Here is a 16,600-nt window from a genome sequence, read left to right as displayed (position 1 = left end):
CCATGTCAGGCTCCATGCTGGCAGCTCAGAGCCTGGAGCCTGCTTCGGATTCTGTGTCTCCCTCTCTCTCCGTCCCTCCCCAGCTCACACTCTGTCTCTATCTCTCAAAAATAAATAAATGTTAAAAAATTTTTTTAAATGAGAAAGTTCTGTATGTATCAAAACAGAATGATCTACATTATATATTGCTAACTAAAGAAAAGTTACGTGCGGCAAAGTGTATATGGCATATTGCCATTTCTGTAAAAAAAAAAAAACGGGAAAAATTACATATACATATTTGTTTCATTAAGCATACATTATCTCTGGAAGAACATATAAGGGATTACTTATGGAAAAAAGAAATGAAAATCTAGGGACAGGGTAGGAATATACTCTTGTATACTCTTGTGTACCTGTGGATTTACTATAAGTAAAATGCTGTCATAGACTATTAAATGACATAGAAAGGAGTTTGCTTTCAATTAAGCTAAGTAAGTTCCTATCAGACCAACCCTCCCTTAGATACCTATAAACTTGGGACAAAATACAGACTACCAGGCACATGGGTGGCTCAGTTGGTTAAGCACCTGACAACTTTAGCTCAGGGCATGATCCTGAGAGATCATGGGTTTGAGTCCTGAATCAGGTGAGCCTGAGCCCCAATTCAGGTGAGTTCGAGCCCCACTTGGTGAACATGAGCCCTGCTTTGGGTGAGCCCTGCTTCTCTCTGTCTCCCTCCTCTCTCTCTCTGCCTTCACTCATTTGTACCCTCTCTCTGAAACAAATAGAAGGTTCTTTACAGTGAACAAAAGCAGGGAAATTCTGGAGGGGGGCCTTTGGAAGATGGGATGAAGCAGAAATAAATTTTCTATTTGTGTTTTTTCTTTAGCCCAAGGGAAGCCCACAGTCAATGCTGTGCCGTATTGTGCAGGTATTTACAGAAAACGTCCATCCTTCTGGCCTGAAGAACCAGAGGTCAACCACAGGAACTAGGAAGTGAAGGAGGAATCCCATAAAATATGAAGTTACAGAGAAGAACCCCCAAATCCTGTGGGGGGAAAAACCTGCCCAAATCTCCATCTGCTTCATGAATCAGCATGTGGGGCAATTTGCAAGCAGCTCAGCTAAAGATGAAAGAACTGAGCTGAAATTTGAGTTGCCCACCGGTACGGTTTACAGATTAAGTACAACCAATTAAATTGTCTGCCAAATCAAGAGTTCTTTCTTTTTAGGTGAGTTTTGGTGGTTTGTGGCTTTCAAGGAATTAGTTCATTTCCTCTGCTTATTGAATACACTTAGAGCTGTTTGTAGTATTCCTCTATTACCTTCCTAATCGTGCTGCGGTTGATAATGATATTTCTTTTCCTGACATATAACTTGTGTTGTTTCCTCTTTTTCTTTGTCAAACTGTCTAGGGTATAGCAATTTTATTGCTCTTTTCAAAGAACTAGCTTTTAGTTTGTTCAATTTTCTCCACTGTTTTGTTATTTTCAATGTTATTGATTTCTGCTCTTATCTTTATTATTTCCTTCCTTTTCCTTGATTGGGATTTTTGCTTATTTGTTTTGGTTTCTTCAGTTTGTTTTGTTTCCTTTATCTAAAATATTTGTTTAATGTTTTTTTATTTTTGAGAGAGAGAGAGGGACAGTGCTCAAGTGGGAAAGGGTTAGAGAGAGAGGAAGACACCAAATCTGAAGCAGGCTCCAGGCTCTCAGCTGTCAGCACAGAGCCAGACATGGGGCTCAAACTCACGAACCATGAGATCATGACCTGAGCCAGCTGGGCACCTACTGATTGAGCCACCCAGGTGGCTCCATTTAGTTTCATTTCTTAAGGCAAAAGTTTAAGTTTATATTGTTGATTTAAGACCTTTCTTATTATGTTCTATGAGCATTAAATGCTATAAATTTCCCTGTAAGCACTACTTTTGCTGCATCCCATAAATTTTGGTATATTCATTTTCACTTCATTCCACTCAAAATATTTTCTAATTTTACTTGAGACTTCTCATTTGACCAATAGATTAAAGTATGTCATGCAATTTCCAAGTATTTGGGGACTTTCCAGATATCCTGTAATTGATTCTTAATTTAATTTCATTATCACCAGAAACCATCCTTTGTTAATTATATTTCTTTTAAATTTGGTAAGATTTGTTTTATAACCCAGAATATGAACAACCTTGGTGCATAATTGATGTGCACTCAAAAAGAATGTGTATTACACTGTTGTTCGGTGGAGTATCCTATGAATGATCAGTTAGATCCAGTGGTTGATGGTATCATTCAGGTTTTTTATATTCTTGCAGACTTCCTATCCAGTGGTTCTTCTGATAACTAAAAGAGAAGTACTGAAGTCTCCAGTCATAATTGTGAAATTGTCGATTTCTCCTTTCAGTTGTTAGTTCTTGCTTCATGTATTTTGAAGCTTGTTGTTAGATGCAGATATATTTACCATGGAGACATAATAATCCTAAAATAATTTTTCTTATGTAGTGTTCCTCTTTCTCCCTGGTATTTCATCTTGCTCTAAAGTCTATTTTGTCTAATATTTATATAGCCAACCCAGCTGTCTTTTGATGAGTGTTTACAAGATATGTCTTCTCCCATCCTTTAGTTTTCAACTAAAGTTAGTTACTCATATATAGCATTAGCTGAGTCTTGTGTGTGTGCGTTTGGTTTAGTTATGTTCTTTCAATTTTTTAAATGTTTACTTTTTTTTTTAGAGAGAGACAGACAGACAGACAGACAGACAGAATGTGAACAGGGGAGGGGTAGAGAGAGAGGGAGACACAGAATCCAAAGCAGCCTCCAGGCTCCAAACTTCAGCACAGGGCCCGACACGGGGCTTGAACTCATGAGTCATGAAATCACGACCTGAGCCGAAGTCAGATGCTTAATTGACTGAGCCACCCAAGTGCCCCAATTTTATGGGTTTTTAAAAATATAATCTCTCAAGGTCCATCCATGTTGCTACACATGGCCAGATTTCATTGTATGCTAAGCGAAATAAGTCAGGCAGAGAAGGACAAATATCATATGTTTGCACGTATAGGAGGATTAGGAGGAACTTGACGGAGGAACAAGGGGGAGAAGAAGGGCGGAAATGGTGGGGGAAAGGGAGAGAGGCAAACCATGAGAGACTCTTGAATGCTGACAAAAACTGAGGACTGATGGATGTGGGGGGAGGGGGGGATGGGCATGGAGGAGGGCACTTGTGGGGATGAGCACTGAGTGTTATGTGGAAACTAATTTGACAATAAACTATTAAAAAATATATATATAATCTCATACGCTGCCTTTTAATTGGTGTGCTTAGAGCATGTATACTTAATTATAGCTATGTTGGAATTCAGGTCAACGTTATATTGTTTTCTGTTTGAAACTTCTACTTTTTTTTTCCTCCGTTTACCCCCTTTTCACCTTCTTTTTTAATATTTTCCTAGTATTCCATTTTAATGTTTTGTTCAACTTTTTCCTATGTCTTATTACGTAGCTTTTTAAAAAGTTGCTCTAGGATTACACTATACATACTTAGCTTTTCTGTTTACTAGAATTAATACTTCAGAACTTCAAGGAGAATGTAGAAATCTTACTACCATATAGGTCTCTATGTATTCTCCTCTTTATACTGTGGTTATTCTGTGTATTATAGGAAATGTAAAATTGGCTTTTAACTGTCACACACATTTTTTGTCTTAAGAATGTCTTAAGAGCAGAAACATACTATTCTCTTTACCCAGATATTTAGCATTTCTGTGGCTCTTCCTTCATTCTTGAAGTTCTATGTTTTATTGTGATATCATTTCTATCTAAAATACTTTCTTTAAAATTTCTTTTAGAGCAGACCATTGGCAACAAAGTAGTTTTCCTACTAAGAGGAAAAGGATTTTTTTTTTAATTTTTCCTTCATTCCTGAAGAATATTTTGGCAAGATATAGAATTATGGTTTTACAAATCTTTTCTTTTAATGTTTATTTATTTTGAGAGAGAGAGAATAAACAAGCAGGGGAGGGGGATTTCCCCAGCAGGCTCTGCACTCTCAGCACACAGCCCCACATGGGGCTTGAACCCATGAAGTGGGAGATCATGACCTGAGCCAAAATCAAAAGGTGGATGCCTAACTGACTGAGCAACTTGGGCGCCCCTCTTTTAGAACTTTAAAACTCTCAGAAATAATTTTTTTAATATGCAATTTGTTTTTCTTTAGCTTCTTTCAAGGTTTTTTCTTTGTTTTTCAGCAGTTTGTGCATTTAGGTATGGATTTGAGTTTATCTTGTTAGAGATTTGCTAACCTTCCTGAATCTGTAAGCTTAAGCCTTTTGCCATTTTGAGAAGGTTTTAGCCATTATTCAAAAATCTTTCTGCATGGGGCACCTGGGCAGCTCAGTTTGTTAAGCATCGGGCACTTGATTTTGGCTCAGGTCATGATCTCATGNCCCCCGCCCCTCCCCTGCTCATGGTGGCATGTGCTCTCTCTCTCTCAAAATAAACAAGCTTAAAAAAATTTTTTTACATACCACACCATTCTCTCCTTCTGAGACTCTAAAGGCATGAATTTTAGACATGTGGGTATCATTTCACAGTCCCTAAGACCTGCTCTTTATGGTTTGCTTGCTTCAACCTTTTTTCTCTCTGTTCATTAGATAATTTCTACTAACCTATCTGCAAGTCGTCTGACTCTTTCCTCTAGCATCTCCATTCTACTGAGCCTCCTGAGTTATTTTTTTTTACCTTGGTATTGTGTTTTTCAATTACAAAATTTCCATTTAGTTCTTTTATAGCTTTATTTCTCTGCCAAGATACTCTACCTTTCCGTCTAGAGCAAGAGTGTTTACCCTTAAAATAGCTGTTTAAGTCTTCATTTGATAATCCCTGTGGTTGTCTTTTCCCTTCCAAGTTGTTGAGATTGTCCTACATGTTCATATATTGAATAATTCTGGATTGTATCATTTGGACTATAACATTATATTATGAAACTCTCAGTCCACTGTCCACACTATGTACACAGTTCCAGAATTCATGCTGTTTGAAATCAGGCTGGGTGATACAGAGGAAAAAAACCATGAAATTCACTGCTGGATCATTCTACTCTGAGTTCTGGTTTCTTTCTCTTATTATCTGTCCCTTCTTACATTTAGGAGTCTTCAGATAGCTAATCCATGAAATATTTTCAGGTTCTTGGTTATATTCAATGAGAGAAAGAAAGACAAAGTGTAATGTACTTATACCATCTTATCTGGAGCCAGAACCAACCTACATTAAATATTAATGAACTACAGATCCAATTAAAAGGCAGAACTTATCAGAACTGGTTAAAAACAAAAAAAGAAAAGACAAAACTCTATGCTTTTTAGCATGCACTAATAGTCTGAATACTGATAGTTTGAAAGCAAATGATAGGTAAATATATGTCATGTAAAGAGTAAGCAGAAGGCTAGACTAAAATTGACTTTAAGAAAATGAGTATTACCAGAGAGAAATAATATTTCATAAAGGCAAAAGGGCCAATTTACCAGGAAGACATAAAAATTATAAATGTGTATGTATCTAATAATAGAGTTTCAAAATACAAAGCAAAAACACACAATTCCATAAGTATAATTGGAGATTTTCACACTCCTTTCACACTATATACAACAACAACAACAAAAAATCAGTAAGGGCATAGATGACCACAATATCCAGAAGGATCACACCCCTTAGGTAATGGGACTAAACTAACCCTAGAGTAAAGGCTACTCTAGAGCTATTCTAGAAAAGCTTAAAAACAGGCAAAAGAAAGATTAAACTGTTCTACGGGTCACTTGACTGATAAAATCCAACATTCTTTTAAAGGACTCAAATGAAGGGGCGCCTGGGTGGCTCAGTTGATTGAGCATCCAACTTTGGTACAGGTCATGTTCTCACAGTTCCTAAGCTTGAACCCCGCATCAGGCTTGTTGCTGTCAATGCAGAGCCCACTTCAGATCCTCTGTCTCCTTCTCTCTGCCCCTCCCCACTCATGTTCTCTTTCTCTCTCTCTGTATCTGTCTCTCTCTCAGAAATAAATAAAATATTTAAAAAAGGAATCAAAATCCAGCACACAACAAATAAAACCTACAATGTCCACCATCCAATCAAAAATGATCAGACACATGAATAAGCAGGAAAATTTGACCCCAGACCAGAAGAAAATCAGATCAACAGAAACAGACCCAGAAATTACAGAGATAATGGAGCTAGCAGACAATAAGGCTAAAACAGCTATTATAAAACAGGTGTATGCTGAATATGTTCAAGGATTTGAAGAAAAACATGAAAATAATAAATAGAGAAATGGGAACTATATACAAAAAAAACTAAATAGAACCTATAGAAATGAAATATATAATATCTGAAGAAGGATAATATCACTAGATGAGTTTAACAACAGATTAGATAATGCAGAAGAAAAGATCAGTGAAATTGAGAACATAGTAAATGTTCTCATCCATAGTAAATACAGAAACTATATGCTTTCATCTGAATGCCCACATAACATGTTTTCAATGGCAGTTACATGTAGATTCATCCAGATTTCTCATTTGGATTGGAAATTTGAGTAAAATCTGAATATTGGTCATATCAAATATTCACATAATGACTCTGCTGAAATCCTGTGTGATTTACTGGTTCCAAACCAATGTCTGTTTCTCAGCACAGCTCAGACAGCCCCAGTTAAGCCTACTAAGTACATGTAGCTCAGACTTCAGTAAGACTCTCACAAGAGACCGTGCTGATCCATAGACTGAGACAACAGACAGCTCAATTCCAGGATGGGACTCTGGGAAGGGAGCAGAATTGCGTTTTTCAGATTCATAATTTTAGTAAGTAGTCCAGTTTCTGTTCCCGAAATAGGTCTTTCATCTAGACATCTGCATTCTCGTAGATGTTAGCACTAGCCTTAAAGCCTTATATCTCATCCATAACCCCCTCCAGAACAAATAGGAGGACTGCATGGCGAAGAGACACCTCAAATCTTGCCAACACTACAGGTTCTCTATTCATTTTTGGTACCTGGTGATGTCCTTTACTTGTGTTCAAAACTGACTACATATATCCTTAATGTTTAAATATTTTATTCAACATCTCTAGAGTTTAAGAGTAGAAAGACAGTATTCTTCTATCTGTTCAGTCTGTCTTCTCAACCTTTCTAGATAAAACTTTTTAAAAATGTTTATTTATTTTTGAGAGAGAGAGACAGAGTACAAGCAGGGGAAGGGCAGAGAGAGAGTGAGAACACAGAATCTGAAGCAGGCTCCAGGCTCTGAGCTGTCAGCCCAGAGCCCAATGCAGGGCTCAAACCCATGAACTAAAAGATCATGACCTGTGCTGAAGTCAGACACTTAACCACCTGAGCCACCCAGGCGCCCCAGATATAACTCTTTTAGTAAGAAAATCACCAATAAGAGTATTATCAAAAGACAAATGAAAGAAACCTGTTCCAATAAATTCTGAGAAGAAAAACAATCCCAATTTGGTTTAAGATTATTAGTAAAAAATAAAAAAAGGTCTGAGGATTGTGAATATGAATTTGTCCTTCCAAAAGAATTATTAGGGCACCTGGGTGGCTTCAGTAGGTTAAGTGTCCGACTTTGACTCAGGTCATGATCTCTCGGTTTGTGAGTTCAAGCCCCACATCAGGCTCTGTGCTGACAACCTGCTTTGAATTCTGTGTTTCCCTTTCTCTCTGCCCCTCCACTCCTCATGTTCTATCTCTCTCTCTCAAAAATGAAAAATGTTAAAAAAATTTTTAAACAAAAGAATTATTATCCTCTCAAAATTATATAGCAGCACTTCAGTCATCTCAAAGAAAAATAAAGCTTCAGTATCAGTTTACAAAATTTCAAGGTTTTTTTTTTTAATGTTTTATTTATTTCTAGGAGATAGAGAGAGAGACAGCGTGAGCAGGGGAGGGTCAGAGAGAGAGGGAGTCACAGACTGAAACAGGCTCCAGGCTCTGAGCTAGCTGTCAGCACAGAGCCTGACACGGGGCTCAAATAAACGAACCGCGAGATCATGACCTGAGCCGAAGTCAGACGCTCAACCGACTGAGCCACCCAGGTGCCCCAAAAATTTAAGTTTAATAAAACTACATCTTTACTAAGAATAATTCCCCCAAAACCAGATTTTATCATATCCAAATATGATATACATATACCTAGACAAAATATAATTTTTCATTCTGATATTATTTCAATGATAAAATTACCTTTGTGCTTATTTAAAAGTTTGTAGCCTTCACAGTATCTGCCTGGAGAAAGCATCATCTTGGCTGTGTCAAGATAAGAGTATGTTGCAGCAAAATCAAACTCCTTTTCACCATCCCACCAGCCTTTCTGCTTAGCATAGTTTCTCAGGTCTGGATGTTCCCGATCAATCTTGGTTGTTATAGAAAGCTGATTAGAAATATTACGAACTCCCTCTATTTTCAAAGAAGAAGGGAAGGGAAAAGAAAATCACATTTAACATATTGTATTTATGTGTACATTATGATTATTCATCACTATTTAAATGTGAATGTAGACTTCTCATCTAATACATATGCTAAAAGATAAATGAATTACTTTTTAAAAGTTTTTTTCAAGTTTATCTATTTATTTTGAGAGAGACAGAGTACATGCGTGGGGAAGAGGCAGAGAGGTGGGAGACAGAGAATTCCAAGCAGGCTCCATGCTGTCAGCACAGAGCCCAACTTGGGGCTCGATCCTACGAAGTGTGAAATCATGACCTGAGCCGAAGCCAGACACTTAACTGACTGAGCCACCCAGGCGCCCCTAGAAATTACTTTTTAAAAAGCAGTCATAAATAATATTATTATAGAAATATAAGACTTGCAAAAATATCATGGCACTAAGTTACAACAAAATTTTCAACTAAAATACAAAACAGAAGAAAAAATAAAAACCAGTTCTAAAGAGACCATAATAAATGAAATAGATCAGGAAAAATGAAAATTGATAATGTTTTAAAACAGATTTAGAATAACAGTCTGACAAATAGAAACCAGTTGTCCCCCAGTTTGAAAATAAGAAAATAGCCTAAATTTACTTTTATATATTAACAGACAGGAAAAACATAAAATGAAATGTCCATCAAAACTGGCAATGACTTATTTTGAAAAAGCTCAAGGCGGGGCGCCTGGGTGGCTTAGTCGGTTAAGCGTCCGACTTTCGCTTGGGTCATGATCTCGCGGTTCGTGGGTTTGAGCCCCGCGTCAGGCTCTGTGCTGACTGCCAGCTCAGAGCCTGGAGCCTGTTTCAGTCTGTGACTCCCTCTCTCTCTGAGCCTCCCCTGCTCACGCTGTATCTCTCTATCTCCTAGAAATAAATAAAACATTAAAAAAAAAAAAAAAAAGCTCCAGGCTACCTTTATGAAGACTGTCTGAATTTTTCCAGGCCACAATTACTTTCCCTTCCTCTAATTGTTCACAGCATCTATGTGCCTGAGTCATTCACGCAACATGTAATATTTTCACATGTGTATCTTATCCTCCCTGTAATACTAGGAGATCGAGGAGGTGTACATAAGAAGTACATGATCATGCTTAAGCCAAAGGCTGTACTCCGATGGAAGAATAATGAATGGAGTCAGGATGGAAAGATTTAAGTTCTAAGTCTTTCAATCACTGCCTCGAGTAAATCACATCACCTTGCTGGATTTCCTCACTTGTAACATGAAAGGAATTTATGATCACAAAGAAACCATGAAAAAAATGTTAAGCATCCTAAAACAAATTGTGTTATTTTACTCAATGTTTATGCTTTGCTATTATATCAACCTATTCTTTCTGACATTAATGGACAGACACCTCCAGCAACACTCCCCTTTCCTGACATCCTTATCCACATGTGATAAAATTTTTGAGTTCAGCCCAAAGATAGATGAGGAAGAAATGGCAAGGGGTTAATAAGAAGTGGAAAAGTACCATAAAACAGCCAAAAGCTGCTGCACAGAAAATATATACAGGTTATATAAAATTAATATCATAATATAAAAAGATAACACCATCTTTTCCTCTTTTTCAGAAAAGCTTTTTATAGTGCTCTTTCCCTATTACATTCTTTCACTTTTTTTTTTCATTTCCCCTGCACTTGAACCCTTCATTGCACTGGATTATAAATCTTGAGAAACAATTAAATGCAAGGTCTGCCGTTAAGGGGGTTATTTGATTAATTGTAAAGCAAATTTTAAAAAATTCAATCGTGACAGGTCGTCCATACCTTGTACTTTTTCTGCTGCCCAGTACTTCCCTGCCGTCTCCAGAACCCAGGCTTCTTTCCTATCAGCTATCAGGAAACTGTTGTGATAGCTGAAAACCATCCTACCCTCTGTACAATTTCCGCCCTGGCCATATTTTTCTAATAGATCAACAATGACATTGAGGGCTTTTTCAGCTGTCTCCGCTCTTTCAAGGCCAAGTCTAAAATAAAAATATTAAAGTTCTTAGGTTAAAATAAATTTCCATTGTTTTTCTTAAGTAATTTCATGCACATGAGATTTTATGTTTATATTCAAAATAAAGGTTCTTTTTAAAGAACTTTATCTGTTTTAAGTTAACAGATAAACTGAAATTCAACTTTTTTTTTAATTCTTTAATGTTTATTATTTTTGAGAGAGAGAGAAAGAGACAGAGCACAAGAGGGGGAGGGGCGGAGAGAGACAGAGACACAGAATCTGAAGCAGGCTGCAGGCTCCAAGCTGTCAGTACAGAGCCCGATGCAGGGCTTGAACCCACAAACCATGAGAACATGACCTGAGCCGAAGTAGAATGCTTAACTGACTTGGGCGACCCAGGCCCCCTCCAAAATCCAACTTCTAAGCCATTCCTTCTGAAGTCAGTTTGAAATCTTGAAAATACAGTTTTGGAGTGAGATAGCTCAATGTTCACATTCCAACTTAGTAATTTATTGGCAAGTTGCTTTATCTCTATACCTCAGGTATCTCATCTGTAAAATGAGGATAATAATATATAGTCCATGAGGTTACTGTCAGAATTAATTAAGGTCTGATAAAGTATGTTTGGTATTTTCAATCAACCATAATTTTCAACTCCTCTCAATGCTATTTGAGGCTTCAAATTATACATGCCTATATGGGCACACCTTGGACATATTGCAGGCTCAGTTACAGACCACTGGAATAAAACAAATATTGCGGAAAGTAAGTCAAAATGAATTTTCTGGTTTCCCAGTGCATATAAAAGTTATGGTTACACTATACTGTAGTCTAGTAAGTGTGCACAGCAGTACATCTAAAACAACAATTCTATACCTTGACTTAAAAATTAAAGCTATTGCTAAAAAATGCTAACCATTATCAACAAGTTATAATCACTGATTATAGATCACCGTAAGAAATATAATAATAAAAAGTTTGAAATAATGTGAGAATAGGGGCAGCTGGGTGACTCAGTGGGTTGAGCATCTGGCTCTTGGCTCAGGTCATGATCTCATGGTTCGTGAGTTCGAGCCCCACATTAGGCTCTGTGCTGGCAGTGTGGACCTGCTTGGGATTCTCTCTGCCTCTTGCTGCCCCTCCCCCACTCATGCTGTCTGTCTCCCTCGAAATAAATAAATAAACTTAAAAAATGTACAAAATAATAAGAAATAGTGTGAGATAATAAAATGTGACACAGAGACACAAAGTGAGCAGATGCTATTAGAAAAAATGGCACCAATAGACTTGCCTGACACAACACTGCCACAAACCTTCAATTTATAAAAAATGCAATATTGGTGAAGTGCAATAAAGGGAACCATAATAAAATGAGGTATGCCTGTATTCTGAAGCATTTTAACACAAACTATAAAGTATCAACATCCAAAAACTGGAAAAAAGATAGGAAAATAAAACTTACAAGAGTTGTACCAAAATTAAAATTTTAGACAAGTTCTATACCGGAAAAATATAACTAAAACATAACCTGACAAGATCCATGCCCAGTAGTGCCTCTTCATCACAAACTTCTTCTCTTCCCCATACAGCTTCATTCCCGATGCAAACTCCATGCTCATTAGCTCCCATTTCTGCCCCCCATAACCAAGCTGGGCGACTGAGGACAACAGCATATGTTTCAGGAACTTGATCAATTTCTATGTAAGTACACTGTAAAGAAAGGCATAGCAACAGCCATAAAACCAAAAAAGAAAAAGTTACCAGATTCTAGAATCCTAAAAATCAATCAGAAGACATGTCTGTTATGAAATAAAGTATAACTAACTTAAAATTTTCAATAATAAAGTCATTACCCGAGCCTAAGTGTCCATCAACAGACGAATGGATCAAGAAGATGTGGTTTATCTATACCATGGAATACTACATGGCAATGAGAAACAATGAAATCTGGCCATGTGTAGCAACATGGATGGACCTTGAGGGTGTTATGCTGAGCGAAATAAGTCAGGCAGAGAAGGACAAATATCATATGTTTGCACATATAGGAGGATTAGGAGGAACTTGACGGAGGAACAAGGGGGAGAAGAAGGGCGGAAATGGTGGGGGAAAGGGAGAGAAGCAAACCATGAGAGACTCTTGAATGCTGACAAAAACTGAGGACTGATGGATGTGGGGGAGGGGGGATGGGCATGGAGGAGGACACTTGTGGGGATGAGCACTGAGTGTTATGTGGAAACTAATTTGACAATAAACTATTAAAAAATAAATAAATAAATAAAGTCATTACCCTTAAAACATTTGGAATGGTCCCTAAAGCTTTTATTCATTCAAATATTTACTAAGCATCCCCTATTATAAAGCACTCTGCTAAGACATATGTTAGTTACAAAGATGAATCAGATACAGATATTGCTTTCAAGAAACTAAGACTTGCACATTAACTAAAATACGACAAAATGTAAAATATAAGGGCCGTGAAGAAAAATAAAAATGAGGCGCTAATGGAAGCTCAGGAGAGAGGTGGTTTCTAGTTGAGAAATCTTGAAACATTTTGCAGAGGAGGATATATTGAGTTGAAGCTTAAGGGAGGAGACTTCAATCTCAACGTCTAGTATTTCTTAATTAGTGACCCAAGTCCCATTCGGTAGCCCTTATATTCAAGAGAATAGCTACAAACACCTACATAGCATGTGGGAGTCAACCATCCGGTACGTCCACAGTAGTGAAAAGAATAAGAACCACTAGCTTCCAGAATAGGAGAAATTTAAACACAAAGAGAGAAAGTAGAAATGGATCCAAGATGAGTAAATAGTCTCAACATAAGAAAAAAAAATTGTCCTGTATACAGAAAACATCTAATATAAGATATTTTATTATTAGACTATCAATAAAATGAAATCTCAAAAATATATAACTTAGCAATAAAAGCATAATGTGAAACCTTAAGTTCCACGTTGAATAGATTTTTAATAAAAAATTTTAAAGGATCCTTTAATTAATGTGTATACTACGGAATGACTGCATAAAATGCATGTTAATACTGTTATTACAGGGCCACATAAGCCTTTTTTGATGATAAAACTGTTTTTTTATTTCCAGCGACTGGAATGACTCCCTGTTCTACACCAAACAGAATCCTTTTTGTCCATCAAACTCCAGCTGAATCCCAGGTCCTGGGGAAAGCCTTCCTCGATCTCTAGTCCGAATTAATTGCTCCTTCTCCATTGCTGACACAATTTGCGGCTTTTATTAAACCACCTCACTTCATAATGGGGTTAATTACATATACATCCTATTCCTCTGCTAGACTCTAAGCTCCTGGATGACAGAACTAATCTTGACAGCAGGCTTTAAATCCTTGCCCTATTTGACACACTTGCATATGATAAACATTCAAATATTTGATCTAAGAACTAATAACTATTTCTATTGTTCTTTCAGCTTCCTCCAAATTATTGAAATAAAAGACCAGCAGCCTAGTTCTGACTCAAATTATTTTTGAAATTTAAATTCTTGAATTTTAAATTTCTAGAGTCTCTGCCAAATAGCTAGCAAACTAAAAAGCTGCTTATGATATTTTTAAAGAAAACCATTGCTAACAAAACATGTAGTTCACCTACCTGAAGATGTTCTCTCAGGTTATCATGAGCTGCAGCAGGAAAATAAACTACTTCCTGTACTTCATCGCACAATCTATCTGAATTTTTTCCAAAAATAATCCTGTCATCAACCGTTGCTGGAGGTAATGCCACAAAAGTATCACAGGAACAAGGTTCCATTTTTTAAAAACTAGGAAACATACACAAGATTCAAAATAAAAAGGGAAAACGATTTTTAGTATATATAAACAAGGAGTTTTATTTGATGACCAAGGGACGTTACTCCCATATCAAATAAAGGGTGTTCCTTAACGTTTTAAGCTTGATACTGTACTACAAAAATCTCTAAGAAAATGACTTGGGAATGAATCTTGTACTACAAGAATCAATAAGAAAATGGCATTACAAGTACCTTCTTCTAGTCTATAGGTTAAATTTATCCTCTAAGATCTTTCTCTCTCAAAGTCTTCCCTAAATCTCCTTTCAGTATTTCCATATTTGGGAACCGCTACACTTAACTCTACTGCTATGAAGACTATATTTGTGTACACATATGAGTTTTCCATATTTGTGCACATATATGAGTCTCGTTCTGGATGATAAGATCCTAGAGGGCTGGGAGTATGCTCTATTAATCTTTGTATTCTCATCACCTGAATTTGTGAAATGTCCCAGTATTTCCTCAAAGGAAGGAAGGGATCTCCTTTGAGCTGGAGAAGAATACACACAGATTAATAACTGAGAAGACTGAAATTGTAAAGACTCACTCAATCAGACAAATACAAAAACATGTTATTTAAAATATCAAACTGTTGAGATTTCCAGGAAAAAGTTCACATACATAACTTACAAATCCTGACTGTAGAATTTAGTGTCAAGGTGGTATCTTCATTTGTAATTTAGAAAATCTTAAACCCTCAATTTTGGTAGATCATATTTGCTTCCAGAATGGACATATTGTTTGAGTTTCTTGCTTTCCCTTATTTTATAATGATCAAGCTTTAGAATGGCTTTACACAAACAAATACTAGCAATTTATTTTATTTTAGTTTTAAATTTTTTTTAGAGAGAGAGAGAGAGTATCTTAAACAGGCTCAATGGTCAGCAACTCTGGGATCAGGACCGGAGCGGAACTCAAGATTGGATGATCAATCGACTGGGTCACCCAGGTACCCCATACTAGCAGTTAAAAACAAAAACTAAATTTAATAAATGTTTCATTCAAAAGAAAACAAATGAGGGGCGCCTGGGTGGTTCGGTCGGTTAAGCGTCCGACTTCAGCTCAGGTCATGATCTCGCGGTTCATGGGTTCAAGCCCCGGGTCGGGCTCTGTGCTGACAGCCAGCTCAGAGCCTGGAGCCGGTTTTGGATTCTGTGTCTCCCTCTCTCTCTGATCCTCCCCTGCTCATGCTGTCTGTCTGTCTGTCTGTCTCTCTCTCTCAGAAATAAATAAAACTTAAAAAAGAAAAAAGAAATGACTCAAGAAAGAAACACCTTCAGCCTGAAACTCCTAAGACTTTACTCTTTTCCTGTTATTGAGAGAGGGAGGTCACGATTGCTGCTGTTCTTTTCTGTGTAAATTTCAACCTTTATGCCTGGGTCACCTTCTATTTGTGTTCCAAAGTTAGTCACACCACTGCATGACCTTGGCAAGCTATTCAATCTCTAACTACCCTCCTGCCTCATCGTTAAATATTAAATAGAATTTAATAAGACAATGTGTAAAGCGTTTTTGCACAGTGCAAGGAACATACCAGACACTCAAATGAAAGCTGTTGTTATTTGAACGAAGAGTCCGTTTCTCATAAAAGGCTTATTCTTGTTATCACACCCACCCGGTCCTTGCGAGAGGACTTGGTTGGTGGATCCCCTACAGCAAAGCAGCCACGTCCACTCAAAACCCTGGAATCTCAAAAGGCCATCAAGTTGCACTAGATGTTCTCTGCTATCTAACTGGGGTCATGCTATAAGCTAAGGAAACGTGCCTCCTACTTAGGAAAGTGCCTAGCGCGTTTAGAAGGGGAAGGCTTGAGGGCCTTTATTAACTCCTAGTACGCATTCATCATCAACAAATGTTTAGGAACATCTCTCTGAACCCGGCACGGTAGAGCTGAGAATCCTCGCTCTTGTGGAGTTGACATTCCATTTTATATGCTTTAGTTCACCAAGCGTTTTCAGAAACCTCACATCGTTTGATCCACCCGATCCGTACTAACTACAGTTTGGGCGAGAAGGACAATTTTCAAAACCGAGGCGAGAAAAATCGGTGCGGAGAACTTTATGTCACTCGAGTCAGAGTTCACAGAATAAAGCGCTCGAACTTCAAGCACCCCTTGCCTCCCAGCACACACTCTGCACCCCAGCTGGCGGCGCTCAGTCCACAGCCGGCTCACCCCAGACCCGTGGTCCCACTCCCGGAGCCCCTCGGCCCCGCCGCGCCGCACCTCGCGGCTTCCCGCTTGGCTCCACACCTATGCACGCCCCTCCCCCGTTCCCGCCCCTCACCTGGCCTAGGAGCCACCCTCCGTGAAAGGGCTAAGCTGTGTGCTAGGGCAGGCGGAGGAGCCACCAGCCGGAGGAGCCACCAGCCGGAAGCTGTCA

The 16,600-nt window shown here is 37.9% G+C and overlaps 1 protein-coding gene across 2 annotated transcripts in view; it reads right to left on the bottom strand.

Moving 5' to 3' along the window:
• The window catches only part of SCRN3 (secernin 3), a 35,891-nt gene extending 19,300 nt beyond the window's left edge, over positions 1–16,591 (bottom strand). The window contains exons 1-6 of one of the 2 annotated variants that reach the window (XM_077751214.1): positions 16,505–16,591; positions 14,653–14,709; positions 14,021–14,189; positions 11,929–12,110; positions 10,226–10,425; positions 8,215–8,427 (exon numbers count right to left, since the gene is read on the bottom strand). In XM_077751214.1, coding sequence (XP_077607340.1) covers positions 8,215–8,427; positions 10,226–10,425; positions 11,929–12,110; positions 14,021–14,179 — 754 coding nt within the window. In that variant the 5' untranslated portion in view covers positions 14,180–14,189; positions 14,653–14,709; positions 16,505–16,591. The remainder of the gene's footprint in view (positions 1–8,214; positions 8,428–10,225; positions 10,426–11,928; positions 12,111–14,020; positions 14,190–14,652; positions 14,710–16,504) is intronic. The other variant, XM_077751213.1, reaches the window with a different exon arrangement.
• Positions 16,592–16,600: the final 9 nt, after the last annotated feature.

This window comes from Crocuta crocuta, unplaced genomic scaffold, assembly GCF_008692635.1.
Source record: "Crocuta crocuta isolate KB4526 unplaced genomic scaffold, BGI_CrCroc_1.0 scaffold219, whole genome shotgun sequence".
In the NCBI taxonomy this organism is placed as follows: Eukaryota; Metazoa; Chordata; class Mammalia; order Carnivora; family Hyaenidae; genus Crocuta; species Crocuta crocuta.
This window is presented reverse-complemented; position numbering and strand designations above follow the sequence as displayed.